General features: G+C 47.0%; 6 protein-coding genes across 6 annotated transcripts; 4 read left to right on the top strand and 2 right to left on the bottom strand.

Annotated features, from left to right (window-relative positions):
• Positions 1-337: 337 nt before the first annotated feature.
• On the bottom strand, positions 338-1,779 carry LY89DRAFT_731593 (uncharacterized protein; the record flags this gene model as incomplete). Its single annotated transcript, XM_018219584.1, has 2 exons — positions 338-1,088; positions 1,427-1,779. The coding sequence occupies 2 exons, from the start codon at positions 1,777-1,779 to the stop codon at positions 338-340; spliced, it is 1,104 nt and encodes a 367-aa protein (XP_018073532.1).
• Positions 1,780-2,260: 481 nt separating this feature from the next.
• LY89DRAFT_683101 (uncharacterized protein) lies at positions 2,261-2,937 on the top strand. The gene is made up of 2 exons (XM_018214641.1): positions 2,261-2,695; positions 2,758-2,937. Exons 1-2 carry the CDS (start codon positions 2,268-2,270, stop codon positions 2,915-2,917), a joined length of 588 nt encoding a protein of 195 aa, XP_018073531.1. The 5' UTR covers positions 2,261-2,267; the 3' UTR covers positions 2,918-2,937.
• Positions 2,938-4,225: 1,288 nt separating this feature from the next.
• Positions 4,226-5,686, top strand: LY89DRAFT_773274 (uncharacterized protein; the record flags this gene model as incomplete). Its single annotated transcript, XM_018221930.1, has 1 exon — positions 4,226-5,686. One exon carries the CDS (start codon positions 4,226-4,228, stop codon positions 5,684-5,686), a length of 1,461 nt encoding a protein of 486 aa, XP_018073530.1.
• A 1,005-nt stretch (positions 5,687-6,691) lies between these two features.
• Positions 6,692-9,154, top strand: LY89DRAFT_683097 (alpha/beta-hydrolase). Its single transcript, XM_018214640.1, has 3 exons — positions 6,692-7,557; positions 7,606-7,855; positions 7,902-9,154. Exons 1-3 carry the CDS (start codon positions 6,866-6,868, stop codon positions 8,715-8,717), a joined length of 1,758 nt encoding a protein of 585 aa, XP_018073529.1. The 5' UTR covers positions 6,692-6,865; the 3' UTR covers positions 8,718-9,154.
• Positions 9,155-10,822: 1,668 nt separating this feature from the next.
• Positions 10,823-13,273, bottom strand: LY89DRAFT_479144 (uracil permease-like protein). The gene is made up of 6 exons (XM_018207830.1): positions 12,774-13,273; positions 12,618-12,726; positions 12,473-12,552; positions 12,240-12,332; positions 11,362-12,192; positions 10,823-11,312 (listed from the first exon to the last, which is right to left on the bottom strand). Exons 1-6 carry the CDS (start codon positions 12,970-12,972, stop codon positions 10,873-10,875), a joined length of 1,752 nt encoding a protein of 583 aa, XP_018073528.1. The 5' UTR covers positions 12,973-13,273; the 3' UTR covers positions 10,823-10,872.
• Positions 13,274-13,799: 526 nt separating this feature from the next.
• LY89DRAFT_667165 (phytanoyl-dioxygenase family protein) lies at positions 13,800-15,095 on the top strand (the record flags this gene model as incomplete). The annotated part of the gene is made up of 6 exons (XM_018212958.1): positions 13,800-14,046; positions 14,096-14,186; positions 14,244-14,355; positions 14,403-14,674; positions 14,803-14,863; positions 14,916-15,095. 6 exons carry the CDS (start codon positions 13,800-13,802, stop codon positions 15,093-15,095), a joined length of 963 nt encoding a protein of 320 aa, XP_018073527.1.
• Positions 15,096-15,284: the final 189 nt, after the last annotated feature.

Genomic DNA, 15,284 nt, shown 5'->3' with positions numbered 1-15,284 from the left:
ATGGCACTTGAATCCGGAATGCTGTGCAACGAATGTCGCGGTCCGTCCAAAAAACTAGGGAGAAAATCAGCTTGCAGCTGATCCAATAACGCGGTACTTGAGGACGTAATCCCGGGCAAGTAGTTGTGAATGCGAGGGACTGAGCGCCAAAGCGCGCACAGACAGATCCGGATAAAGCTCTCGAGGGGGTAGGCGACGGTAGCGATGATACAACAACCTTGGGCCTTACGTATTCCATACTAGTAGAGACGGCTCGAGCTAGCGATCATGATGCGAGAGTATATTGACGGAAATCCTTGTACTTGCTAGACCAACGCTCTTGCGGAATTCTAGAGAATTATGCCTCTGCATTCTGTAAAGAGCGCAACTGGATAAGCTCCTTAACCTTCCTATTTCCTTCAGCCATATTAAGCACTTCAGTAACGTCCAGAGTTGCCGCGACAGTGCAACCCCCTGCGCTCTGAAGCCATACCTCTTTCTTTTGCTCTAGTAAGCGAGCAAGCCGTTTCTCCGTCCTCCCGCAACCACTCCACCCAAGGACCCGAGTGGTATGCATTGCCAAAGTTGCGTACAACTGGTAACTAAGCCAAAGATATTGCTGGTTCCGGTTCATCCAAAGAAGAGCGAGTAAGCCAGCGGGAAAGTAAAGGACAAAGGTGTACACTAGGACTATCGACAAAACCTCTCTCCAACGGTCTGCCAAAATCCGACCCCTGTGCTTTTCATCGCGCCGTGGATGGCCGTAGTGCCCGAAGAACTGTTGGATTACCGGAGCCGGTCCCTCGATGATCATAAAGCCGTGATGCTTATCCTCCAACTCAAAGATCTCAGGCTGGTCGACGTCGCCTCTCTCGCTCAATTGTTCAATCGACATCAAGCCTTCGCGCCGGACGCTCCATAAAATGGAGGCACATTTGAGCAACAGAGGTGTACAAAAGTAGGCGAACATCCACCAAGACCCAAATTCAATGTTAGAAATAAGGGCCACGGCGACCGCAAGTCCTTCACTGGCGATAACGAACAAGAACCCTCTGGCTGTTATATGTTCTTCTCCGACTCTTACAACACCATTTGGACTTGGTGTGTCACTATTAATTAGCTTGAGCCTGAGGTGGTGGACTTGCTGAAAAGCCCGAAGCGGGATGTTTTTGTTTGAACACAGCCGCAGCACAGCACTAGGGGGCACGTGCCTAGCACGTGACCTCGACGGAATATATAAGAGAGCTCTCCCTCGAGCTCTCTTTCTTCCCGCGTACACAAATGAACACAACGAATTGGACTAGTCTTATTATGGCTAGCCTGAATCCCGTGTTCGCCGCGTACCAACGGAATCCTTAGGAGTATATTCCAACAGTTTTGCTTGTGCTGGGATTCAGAGTCGACTGTATTAATCATGGTGCAATCTTGATCGCCTTTGATATCTCACAGTACTTCAATCCAGAGTATGTTGCGTGATTCCTTAGGTTGAGCGTAGTTATCTTCATGCGTTCTCCAGAAGTTGAATGTGCGAAGATCTCTATAGAAAGCGGTACCCAGCATATCGCCACGACGAGGCCCAAGGTAGAGGCCATGATCCCGTAAGTCATCAAGGGTTGCCAAAGCGGCTCGATGCAGCGGGCCTCCCATTCCCATTAAGAGAAACTGGTTGAGCAGAGTCTTGATATTGCAGTCGTTGTAGAACCTTTGAGGCCAAAGCAGCCGCTCAAGGAGTTCTTTCTCGGCAACTTCGGCTCCGAGATAGCCGATGACGGAACCCAGGGCTCCGGCCAACCCATCCATTAGATTGAGAATAGCAAGTAATTTGGTGTTGAGGGGTTGGAGGTAGAATACGGACGAGGAAATGAGACGTCTGAGCGGCGAGACAGAATATATGGACGTCAGTGCTACTTTATTTATGTATCGCTAGAGCATAGTGGCTGTGATCTCGCTGCGCCCTACCATCCCCTGAATAAAGTGCAGGTGCAGACTTTTTACAGCTGTGTAATGCCAGGGGGGATGCGCCACCCTCGCTCATGAAATTCTCTCAAGCGGGAGAGGGGTTGGTCCCACGTGACTTTTGCCGCTTTGTTCCTTCTTTGGGTTTAGCTCCATTACTTTATGTGTTTGCCTAAGGCATCAAGAGGCCTTGTCCTGTCCTTATCGTTATCGATAACGAACCACACCGCCTTCATCATCGGAGGTCTCTTACTGCCACGCAGGTCATCCCTGCCACACCACTTTTGTTATTGAAAGCCAATACGAATAAACAGCCAACGTGCCCCATCACTATGTCTTCTCACAAGGAGTACCTCGTGATGCAAGAGATGCGCTCCCTCTACGGTATGCGAGGTCTCGAGGTCTGCGCCAGCAGCCATCCTTCTAATCCCTTATACCTCTGCAAAAGCCCTTCTACCTATACCCCTCACAAGAACATTTTCGCGATCGGAGCCACCGATCTGGAACACAAGTTTGTGGCAATCTTCGAGGATGAACTTTATAATAATATTGTCTCGGCCATTCACACTATACTACCGGATTGCAATTGGGGACTCAACGTTCTACGGCTCGGTTTTGATATTAAGCGTCTCAAGAACCCGATAACTATTCACATTATTGTGGCCGATAAAGCCCTTTTCGAGGATGCTGCCTACAACATTATCTCGATGATCCTTAAAGTTATGATAGTAGTAGGCCTCGATTCGAGCGAGAAAGATTCGTAAAGTCCCTTATCTAGCTATTTATAGCACAGAATAGTCGCTAACTTGAGCTATAATGCAGGATCTACGTTAATGTCTGCCGCACATCCCGGTCTGATATCGACTTGTGCTTTGTCCTTAATAGAAACCCCGATGTCTACAACTCCCCTACCCGGCTACTATACTTATCAATCGGCCCCGTAGATATCAATTCCGTGGGTACCCTCTCTAGATACATCTAGTATTGCGATAAGGATGGCCGAACTATAGTTTATACACTTACTTATAAACATATTATTAACCTAGATAGTATTTTAGGCAATAAACCTTATATCGAGAATAGCGGACATCCTAAACAGCGAGTAATATGCCTAATAGCTAGCGACTATCAAACGATAATATAAGAAATTAATACTAAGATTAAGTTATTACGATGGGGAACTGTATCTAAGAACGCTATTAGGACTACTTTTGAGATTACTACTCTAGATCAAACTCTTAGGAACGCAACGCAATATGATATTGATCTTAGCTATGTTTATACTACTTTGGGTTTGGACAGATTACTCCCACAATTCGAGAGTTGTAGTAACTAGGCTATTATATTAATTATCAACCCTGCGATTTTAGCTGAAAACAAAGTATGTGATCTCTACTTAAATACTTTAAGGGTTTTAACAATAGCTAAAATAAGTAGTATGTTCGTACGAGTGGTTCTTTTATATCGTTCGACCACTCATCGATTGCTTAAGTCAATAAGGAATTTCAACACACTACTACACTACACTTTAATCCGAGTCCGCATTTTAAGCCTATTCGAGACAATAACCTAATTCCTAGCGAGCTTGTCTTTAAACTAAGAAGTCGGACCACAAACAAATGGGTTGGAGGCACATTTAATACTATTCAGAGTACGCAAAACACTAAGGGCAGAAGTAGCATATTAAGGGAACTGTGTCTCATTGCCTTAAATCCACAAGGGTTTATGTCTGCCAAAGGAGATTTAGGATCAATTATCGTCGATCGAGATTTCCGGCCCGTAGCTATTATTTGGGGTGGAGATACTCATTATTTCGCTACAGGCCCGAAAGATGTCACTTATGCGAGTCCACTCTCTAAAAGTTTAAGAGATATCGAGAATTGTTTGCGATAGGCTGAAGGAAGTGTTTTATTAGTTTGGTTTAGATGAATCCTTCTAGAGTTATTTGCGATAGACTTCAAAAGTTATTTGCGTTGGGCTTCGAGAGTTATTTGCGATGGGCTGAAGGAAGTGTTTCATTAGTTTAGATGAATCCTAAAATCGAAGTAGGGCTCTTTAAAATACAATGAATAACATTTAACCTGTGAAGTTTGTTTTCAAATCGAATCTATAATGAAAGTATAAAAAGGAATAATAGAAGAAAAGATTGTTAAAGAAATTTAACGGAGAATGAGCTTTGGCGAACCAAAGGATTTACTAGGGGTGCGACTTACTGATTTCTTTCGTCGTGTTCGATCGGGTCTGTATCAATCAAGACGACCCCAAAGAAAGAAATCATCAAGTGACGAAAATGAGGTCGATATACAGCAAAGCTAAAGGTGTTTTCATATCGTTAGGTGAGGCTGCAGAAGATAGTCGCCTGGTACCCAGCTTGGCTGAGACTCTCGTCGCTTGGGAAGACGACAGTCAGGGCCCAATTGAGCAAATCATAAATCCGAGACGAAAGAATGAGTTTTGCGCCTTACAAGCACTTTTAACACGCACGTACTGGACCCGAGTATGGGTGGTTCAAGAAGTGAACTCGGCAAAAGAGGCTCATATCCTTTGCGGCGAGGATCTCCTTCCTTGGGAAACATTGCTCCGAGCTCAGAATATCGTCAATTTGAATCAAAGTGCTCTGTGGAAGCTAGTCAAAGACGATCCTCGTCTGGCAAGTTTTACTTCCGACGTATGGTACGAGGGCCCGAGGGGCCTTCTGTCCCATATTGGAAATGAGGAACCCTCACTGTTCGAAGCGCTGAGGTGGCATTGCACGAAAGAATCGACACTACCAGAGGACAAGGTTTACGCAATATTGGGAATCACGACTGCAAAGGAGGATCCTGCCATGGTGATCGACTACAGTCGAGGGGTTGAGCAATTATACATTGATACTACCAAGTACATCATTCAATCCACTAGAAGATTGGATGTCATATGTGGAATGCAACGCCCTCATCATCTCAAGAGCGCCATGGAACTTCCAAGCTGGGTCGTGAACTGGGTGGACGCATATACGAGCTGTCTGCTAGATGGATCTACCGGGGAGGTGGAAGCAACTGGATCTCGGGAAGCATCTTTTGAGTTCTCAAAGGACGGAAGAATGGTGACAGTTGAAGGGATTCATCTTGGAACAATCTCCTCGGTTGCAGAGTTTCCAGTCTCGGAAAATGAAAATATCCCAGAAGAAAGAGAGCCGAGTTGTCTCGACAGATTTTGTCTTTCTTCCTTGATGCTTGGGAACCCTCAAGAGGCTACTATTCCCGACCTCCTAAGACTCTGCAAGAGTTTCACTTGCAGCCGCATCTTGAGAGATGTCGAAATCCTCGCCGAACTTAGTGACGCAGATGCCACAAGAATGATACTCGCAGTATTTGCATATCTAGCGATCCAGGAAAACACCATGATTGTTGGTCCACCCATGGCAGATCTTGCTCAAGAATTGACTGAAAGATACTCCGAGCAGGATCTAGACTCTTGGAGTGAAATCATCCTCAGCGATCTTGAGACTATTCTTCATTCTCGTGATTCTTTCATCTGCAGCGACGGTTTGCTCGGATCTGGCTTCGGTCAGATCGAAGCAGGATGCGAAGTCTTTGCCATCCTTGGATGTGCTGCTGCTGTCATTCTTCTACCTACGGGAATCAACATAGATGGAATTGAAAGCTTCAAGGTGATCGGTGATTCCTATCTCGATGGATACATGCTCGGCGAGGCACTTGTCAAGCTTGATCAGCAGAAACTTAAGTTGAAAAAGCTTGTTCTAGTGTAATACCATTTCCAAATTTCGTGTGTTGTATGATTTTGTATAAACAGATAATAATTGTGTTAATTGCTAAATGAACTAATGATTAATCCGATGGATTACAATTGTTGTAGGTTTCTGAAAACAAAACATTGATACCTTGAATTTAGGTTTTTGTTTCCTAAACATATTCCCAAAGTACCTAGGTATATAACAGGTACGAGTTCACTCGAATAAATAAGCGAAACACAAAAGCAAGCTTGTTTGGCTCGAATCCCTCCAAATCAACCTCAATATATTGTGCTCCTCAATCAAAGAAGGCTCCAGTGTTGCTGGCTGATACGAGGCGCTCGACTGCCAGCCTACGAGGCACATTCTGATGACAGGCTGTAGCGAAGAGAAGGCTTTGGTACTGCCGAAATCAGGCAAGCTTGAGCCTGACAATCTGCATGAGAGGGAGGCGCGGCCAGTTGAACAAATTACGGTTTGAACGTTCTACAGCGATAATTGAACTCAATAACTACTGGGCTGCCGGCAGTGCTCATCGACTCGTTGAATCCCGTCACAAGAACATATTAACAAAACACAGCTCCCCCCATTCTTCATATGCATATGCTCTTGATTGCCAATCCATCAATTGGAAGCTCTGCTATCTCCCTCACGCCACAGGAACTACTTCGTTGGCTCTGGTTTCCTGATAACGAGCACGAATCGGCAGCATCGTGGTTACCCCTCTCCAGTAGTCCTTAAAGCTTATATCACGCATATGCACAGTGTGCATACCACGCACGAGTTCATTCGAATAAATGTTTGTTTCAAACCACTGTGCATGACGCATCCGCCCGTAGTCCAAAGAGTTTGCCTCTGGTTCGTTCCTCCACCGGGCGAACCTGCGCAATGGCGCCTGGGGGAGCCCTGAAATAGCAATAGGGCGGAGCAATGGACGAATCGCATGCTCTCCTAGAGGGATTTAGAGCCTGGGCAGAACTTAAGAGAGCCGTGAATACCGTTCGGGGCCTTGTCATGAGAAACGAAAACGATTGCGTCGTTCCTACTTGATCCTCCCCTCTCCACTTCCTTTCGTGTCTTGCGTCGAGAGTCTTGGAAATTCTTCTTGTCTTTGATTCATTGACATGAAAAGAAGGTTATCGGAATCGTGATTGCCGCCGAGAGGCCTACAAGGATCACAGAACTTGGTCAAGCGAAATGGCGATCTTTAGCAGAAAGAAACAGACGACAGCTCCTCCACCATCACAATCGCAATCAACAACTCTTCTTACTCAACCAGCGAACCAATATGCCATCGCCAACCCGCCTAGTTGGACATATGTTCAACAGCAACCCAATACATCTCGTGGCAATGAACCTCCATCCTCGCAAGGCTGGCTAGTTGCACCTATTCCTCCTCAATATCAACCCGTCTTCGTTCAGCAAAGCTATTCCCCTCCTGTACCGCAGAGACCACAGCAAAGTGGCGTAGTCAGCAAATACAAGCTTGGCTCGGTCACGAATCTGCTAGCAGGAAACGGATCCGGATTAGCTGTCGGTCAATTCATTCATAGTGGGATCAGTCCACTCTACCAGCAAGGCACCCAATATGTCGATCAAGGAGCGGTACTCTGCGAACTTATTGCATCGAAATTCGACAATGTTATCACACTCATCGATGGAGGACGGTTCAGTGGAGATGAAAGGGAGCTTGTCGTCTATCCTCCGCCTCAGCCTATGCTACAACAGGAACAAGAAGCAGGATATGCGGAGCGGGGTGTTAGCAAGGGAAAGTCAAAGGGCATGGTCAACAACTCTGTGTCTTCTGCATTGACTAGTACCAACTACTTCGCAAAAGTCAACCTGTATGCCAATTCGAGGCTTCCTCCAAATCTTCCCCCACTCAAGTTGTAAGTTTCTCTGCGTGAACTCTTGCAACTTTTATTAACAATATCTAGATATGTAACGACGTATCCTCTGCTGTGTCTAGCAGTCCAATACTCCGAACGAGTCTACGCAAAGCCATCTGGCCAGGAGAAAGAAGAACATGTGGATTCTGATTGGAGACATGGTACAAAGGCGATGGTTATCAAGTCAGTTCCAATGGATGACATGAACACTATTGTCTTTGCTATTCGAGGGACGCAGACATTTATGGACTGGGCAGTAAACCTCAATTCAGTTCCGGCTTCACCAGAAGGGTTTCTCGTAGGCTAATCCCTCTTCACGTGATTACCCCGCTAACCTTGAACAGGACGACCCTGGCAACTTCTGCCATGCAGGTTTTCTCTCTGTTGCTAAGAAGATGATCAAACCGGTTGCGGCTCGTCTTCGACATCTTCTCGAGGAGGACCCTGGGCGATCGAAGTGTTCACTTCTGATTACTGGACACAGTGCAGGTGGAGCAGTCGCAGCTCTACTTTATTCGCACATGCTTGCCACCAATCCAGAAACCGAGTCTGAGCTGAACATTCTCACGGGATGCTTCAAACGAGTCCACTGCGTGACTTTTGGCGCACCTCCAACCGCTCTCCTGCCTCTCGCCAAACCACCCACTCCAGCTCTTCGAAAATCCATCTTTCTGTCCTTCGTAAATGAAGGCGACCCAGTCGCTAGAGCCGACAAGGCTTATGTTCGGTCGCTCCTAGATCTATATGCTACACCAGCTCCTGGGCAAACCTGCCTCGATGCCGTCACACCTCAAAAACTACAACCACTTGTCTCAGGTCTTGGAAAGTCAACGAGCTCGTTGAACATCAACAAGATAAAACATTCAAAAACTCCGAAGAACGTGCCTGCCCCAGGGTTTGCACCAGTATGGCCAGTGCCAGAAGCAGCATTAAGTAATGCAGGAAGAATTGTCCTCTTGAGAAGTGTTGAAAAGTACGAGACTCGACCAAACAAAAAGAAGCAGATTCAAGAAAGAATGAATGAAGGAGTCGTTGCTCAGATCGTTACAGACGAGCTTTTGAGAGGAGTCGTTTGGGGTGATCCTGTTTGTCATATGATGAGTTTGTACGCGAGGCGCATTGAAGTTTTGGCCACGAATGCAGTTATGGGAAGATCTTGAGTTTTGGTTTGGGGCGTTGGGTGAAGGTTGAGTAATGATCGAAGGCGCATATGTTATATACCCATCTTTAACTTGAATTATTTCTATGCGATTCTTGATGGCACATTTCCGAGGGAAAAAATTTCCGTTTCATGTGACTTCTGCACAGGCCCATCCAAAGTTAGGGATCAGGACTCGATGTCGCAGCGGGCTCCTGCGTCTCTTCCTGCGTCTCGTAGGCCGCCCATGGCCTAAAAGTCCTTCTCACTTCTGCAGCTTCGAGATGAAGTTCTCCAAAGGGCTGGCACGAAGGGCGCAGCAAGAACTTGATGGTGGTGATCTTCAAAGTCAGTCTCCCGTCGAGTCTGCATCGAAATTTGGGTCAAGCAACAAGTGTGCAAGTCTAGAGAGCTACCAACATGATCACAGTTCCAGATGAAAAAGATCAATAATTATTCCTTGTCTAAATTGATCTGCTACTTTTGCGATTCTCAAATCCACAAAAGAACGTGGTTATCTAGCTCCTCCTGCTGTTCATCTGGAGATAATTATCTCGCGCATCGGCGACGAAGATGCCCCGACACCAACTCCAAAATATCTCCAATGACATGATGCACCTGGCTCCTTTCTTGTGGGTATTATGGCATCATCGTCCTCATCTCCCGTTGCAATGTTCGCGGACAAAGGTGGAGATGCTACCTCGCGTATCAAAGAGGGCGAAGATGCCTCGACAACAACTCCAAAATATCTCCAACGACATGATGCACCTGACTTCCTTCTTGTGGGTATCTGCCAACAATTATGGCATTGTCGTTCTCATCTCCCATCGCAATGTTCGCGGACGAATTCGAATTTGTGGGGTTGAGGATGCCAAGCTCTACATCTGGTTCTGCTGCGCGATGGTTAGAATCTTACTGAACAATCGGGGAATTGAGTGATAAAGGATGAGGTTGAATTTATGGATTGGAAATTTTGGGTTTAGAATTGAATTAGAAACACGTACGCCTTGTTGTAGTTGTAGTTGTATATTGCTTGTAAGCTACCCATATTGCTCCAACGGCTGTGATCGAGGCTACCATGCCGAAGATTACTGTGAGAGTATCGCCGGTCGAGACTAACGATATTGAGATGATATCTTCTCAGAATAATATGGGAGACTTACTCATCGTGTTCAGATTGCGTTTACACTAGATCTCTGCTAAGTCTTTGATAAAAATACGAATATGAGTATTGGTCTTCTGAGGTGGTTAGGAAACTATTTCATAGGTACCGTTGTAGGCTTCTTGTGGACCTAAGAGCCACGGAGTGGTGGGTGCAGGAAAGGCTCGCGATTGGTCGTGGTGGGCGACTAGCACGAATTGACACAAGATCCACATCATATTCCTAAAGATTCTCATTGATATATGTCAAGCCACCGACGCCCGTGCTGCATCCTTTATTCCCTATCGCAGCAACGTGAAGCGGCGAAGAGGCTGAGGCAAGCACGGTGAGGCACGATGGCAACGAGGCTGAAGAAAAACAGCGAGCTGACGTACAGGATTGGCGGCATCCTGCAAAGATTGCTACATCTCATTCGTGCGTTGACAAGGAGAGCCTGTGAGGAGAGCGTGACCAGGGTGTGTACTCGGCGCTGCTTTTGGACGGAAAATAATGGAGAACCAGTCAGAAGGGGAAGCTGATTTTGAAGGAGCACGTACACGTAGATGCATGGCCGCCCTACGGCATCCTCGACTTAGATGCGAAGCTAAGAGGCGCATTTTTGAAACGTGATTGGCCAAACAAGGCGAAATCTTCTATTTGTTTGCGCTCGACACCAACCTTAATCAGGTACCAGGCGCAGAAAATGGTCAAATATCTGCTTGGGCTTTCTTACTCTTTTGCTCTATTGAGACACATGCGATTACGCAGAGTCAATCAGTGTCTGCTCAGACCAGTTACGGCCAAGAAGGGGGCACAGGTAGGGCCACCAGAGACTTTTTCGCGCAAATTAAGTTTGGCAATATACAGCACTTGCTGGACGTTGGATTTGAGATTCGCGAAAGCAGCAGAATCCAAGCAATTGACACTCCAACTTTAGACCAAAAGCATGGAATCGAGAAGTCGATTCAGAAGTAGCATCTCGATTTCAGAATAGCGAATATTCGTCAAGGACAGTAGTAACACCAACCTACCCCCATCAATTCTTCTCAGCACCATACAGGTGATCCCTCACAATATCATCAGAACTCTCATCCCTAACCCTAACCTGCTTCCCCTCCTCCACAATCTGTGTCCCATCTTCCGCAGTAATCGTATCACCACTCTGCTCCTCCCACCCGAGCCCCATCTCCTTGATCAGCCTCTGGTTCTTCGTTGGCCAGACCGTACAGATGGCAAAATACACGATGAAGGAGATCGTGAAGGAGAGCAGCCAGCCGAGACGTCCGAGATCCGTAGCGCCGGTGGAGACGTGCGCGCCGAGCGTGCCGACGAAGCCCGGGAATGGGGGCACGATGCCGCAGATGTAGGCGATGAGCGCTTGGATGTTCCAGCCATGGTGGTAGTAGTAGTGTTTGTTGGTGCGGGAGCCGTTGTAGAGGTGTCCGATGAAGACGTTGCCTTTGGTGAGGAGATAATCTAAAATTGTAAGTATGGGTTAAAGATAAGTTTTTGGAGGAAGTCTTACAATCACAAATCATGACGGCAACAACACTAGCCATAAATAGACCGTAGCCTGAGAGGAAGGTCGTGAAGACGGATGCGGAAGCAAGGATCTTCCAGGGACAAATGGCAAAGCCGAGGAATTCGACAATGAACTGTCCACGTGGAATAGTGATGTATCGTGGGAAGAGCATACTGCTGTCTGATCCGAAAGGAATCATGTTCGCTGCAATGTTCGTTCCAAGGATAGATACCATCCAGGTGAAAGCAGACAAGAAGACAGCAAATCGGACACTTCCGGTCCAATATCTGTCCAAAATCGCACCCAGAAGATCCCATGGATTCCATAGATCGAGATCCCAGCTATTGTTGATCGCAGCGGTAGCGAGAATACCAAGAGATGCCGACAACGTGACTGCGATGGGATTGCTAATTAGTTGCGACCATTGAGCTCCAGACTTAGTTTTGCTCCATCTGGCAATGTCGGGTTGATTGGTTATCAAAGTCGCTGTGTTGCCCATACCACTGTTGATGGCATACATAATAAACCAACCCTTGCCTCCGGAAATCTTAGACTCGTAAAGCGTCCCAATATGGCCCTTCGTGTTGACCATGCAAAAGATGAATAACCCCCAAACGGCTGGAAGAATCACGATTGATTTGAACCAGAAGAAGCCTCGGAGCTGATAGGGTCTAAAGGCACAGAATGGAAAGTGGACAAGCCAGAAAAGGAAGAATGCCAACATCCCAGCTGTGGTGATACCAACTGATTCTGGGATGTGGTTTGGAATATCTGTGTAGTTGTGGCCGAAAATGCAGCGTAGAATATTGGCCATGAAGCTCGCTCCGGAGTATACTGAAGGGAATCAGGTTGAAGGTCGATAATATGGAGCTGAGACTCACACTGTACCCCATACCAAATAATTGCAAGAGCTGCACGTGCCCCAACGAAATAGTAGGAACCCCACATGCCAAACACGCTTCGAGCGACGACGGCTATAATATCAAATGTCAGGACAACTATACTTCTATCGCAACTTCACAAGAAAGGCGGTTTTGCAAAGTCTTAGGACGTTGGAAAATGTTACATAAGGTCCAGTGATAGACACCAGAAAGCGAGAAAATCGGTGACTTACGGTAGCCGATGTGATAGACACTAGCGCATCTTGAGTTGAAGAACATGGCAATGGAAGAGATCATTTGACTGGCAAAGATTCTGATGGCATGTTAGCTATCTGTGCCGAATTCAACATTTGAATAAAGCTAGGAAAGAAAACCCACACTAGAATGGATTGCCACCAGTTCAGGCCAATTCCCACCATAGTACTGCCCAATGTCCAATTGCCAAAGGAGAGTCCCGTGTAGAACGTCACATAATTCCACCATCGCCCTATTATCGATCAGCTTTGCCTTTTAAATAGAATGGATCCAACTTGCAGGTCCGCTTCTCTGGCGGAGTTGGGTCCAAATCTTCGTTACTCCACGTCTGGCCATGCTTCGCGTCAGGGTCGCGATGCTGATCAAGAGCCGTGTCCCGAGTCTCTATGAAATACTTAAAGCCTTCGCGACTCCGAAATGCCCCCTTAAACGTCGAGGTCTTTTCGCCGACGGTCGTTTTCCATTCGGTGACACCCATGATTGTGGAAGCTACCTCGTAGCGGCAAGCGATCTCTTGAATTTTTGTTCGGCGGGGTAAGAAGCTCACTGAGATCCCACGATGCGCACCCCAGAAAACAATCGAGGACTCCAACTAGGAGTTATATAGGACGACGAAATCCAGAACACGGGAAGAACAATGTCTGGATGGCTGTCTGACAGATGTAGAAAAGGCAGCTCATGTGCGATCCTATCGACCCATGGGTCAAGAGCTTACGATTAGAGCCGGTGGTGTATCCACTCAGATATCACGTTGGAGATAACGGCGCCATCGCGGTTGCGAAACCTTCGGCCTTTCCGTCCATCTCTAGGCATAATAAGGTTAGTCGGCAGAGCCATTGGTGGAGTCGCCACAGCGGACAGCCAGTGAAGTCGGTGTAAAATGTCCAACTCGTGCGAACAGCTTCCTAAATGAGATGCTGGGAGGGTAGAACGACCAGGGCCCCTCCCTTTGCCGATCATGAAAGATACCAAGGATCTTATCGCGACGTACAACGACGACGCGACCCTTCAAAGGTGGGGAGCACATGTTCGATGCATGTTCGATGTCCCTTCTCTCGAGTCTGGGCGGTGTGAAGTAGGATGAAGAGAAGAAAGAGGCTGAGAAAGTTGTTCAGAGGTTGTGATGCTGACCTAAGAGGGGTGCAGAATGGGGGTGAGACCTCGCTAGTCCGGATAAGGGTCGCCGTTCTCCACGTCCCATTCTTCAACGTTCAAATTGCAGACATCTTCCAAGTTGAAAGAGAGTTTCATGAAAAGTTTCAATCACTTACCGAAAGTCTGAGGCTTGAAAGCACATTTCCCAAGATGGCTTCTATTGCATCTCAGGACGTCGCGGATACTCCTCGACAGATCCACCCCACTTTAGACGAACTCAAAGCAAGTGCTTATGACAGTCCAAACATTGAAGCAGCTCTCGAAGCCCTTCATCAGGATGGCTTCGTCGTTCTCAAGTCGGTCGTCGATGTCGATCATGTCAAAAATTTGAATTCTTTCATGGCGAAAGATGCAGAACATATGATCAAGATCAAGCCTTTCAACCAGGGCGTCAATTGTGAGGCGACTCTTCTTACGGCACTGTGGCTGCAGACTGACATTTCAAGCGAACATTCTTCAAGCTCCTCCCTTGAAGCAACCCGAACTTCTCTACAATGATGTCTTTTTCAACCCGTTTGTCATTCAACTTATGAATGCGTAAGCCAAGCATCTGCATGCCCTTCAGAAGTCCTTCGTCTTTCTGATACGGATCAGATATCTCGGTTCCAAGCCAATATGGAATTTCCTTACTGGTAATAATGCGCTTCCCAAGACAAATGGACTCAGACAGCCGGTCCACAAAGATATCACTTTCTTCCATCCTCAGGTGCGGAAACATAACTTTATTTAGGTGCTTCCACTAATTCCATACAGTGCCCCTTCTTTGTAATTGCAAACGTTCCACTTTGTTCTTTCAATCCAAGTACCGGCTCGACCGAGTTTTGGCTGGGCTCGCATGCTCATACAGCCGGGAGACAACAAAAGATCACTACCCCGGAATCGAAGCTTGCTAATGCGAGACTTGTGGTTGGAGACCCGATGTGTGATGTCCTCCCAGACGTGATCGAGGAAAGGCGCAAGATTCGACCTCCGATTCAACCCTCGTGTGAGCCTGGCGATATCATGTTGAGAGACCTCCGCACATGGTATGTGACATTGCATAATCTCTTAGCTCGCCGCCCTGATATGCCGGAACTGGATCCACTCCTCGAGTTCCCTAGCAGTCTTAGAAATATGAAAATATAATACTGACATCGAGATCGTGATAATGCAGGCATGCGGGAATGCCCAACGAATCCGAGAACTACAGAATCATGCTAGCTTTGGGTTATCAAGTAAGCTCAGACCCGCCATCGGATCAAATCCGTACTGACCCGAGACGTATAGGCACAGTGGTATCCGAATCATACTCTGCGCGTCAAGCTGCCTCTTTCTCAAGGCAACTTCTTCATGAAACACGGAGGACAGCCTGTTGAAGTCAGAGCTGATCTCTTACCTGATGATGTGGACTTCGTGAAGCTGAATGATGACTTCACTTTCCGACGATCAGAAGGATCAAAACTTTGATCAAGCAGCTGCGAGATCTTGTGGCTAAGGTCGAGGCCTCGGACATAGGATTTTCCTTCAGCAAAGCCACAAGACGGGAACATGAATCTCACGTGGGCCTTGCTACCTGCGAGCTTGGTCTTTTGTTGCACATCGCATCCCTGACCGTTGTTGAAAAGTCTTGGTAAATGAGGGCGTAGGCTAAAAACC

This window comes from Mollisia scopiformis, assembly GCF_001500285.1.
Source record: "Mollisia scopiformis unplaced genomic scaffold LY89scaffold_8, whole genome shotgun sequence".
NCBI classification, from domain to species: domain Eukaryota; kingdom Fungi; phylum Ascomycota; class Leotiomycetes; order Helotiales; family Mollisiaceae; genus Mollisia; species Mollisia scopiformis.
The sequence above is the reverse complement of the archived record's forward strand: the minus strand, read 5'-3'. Positions and strand labels throughout refer to the sequence as shown.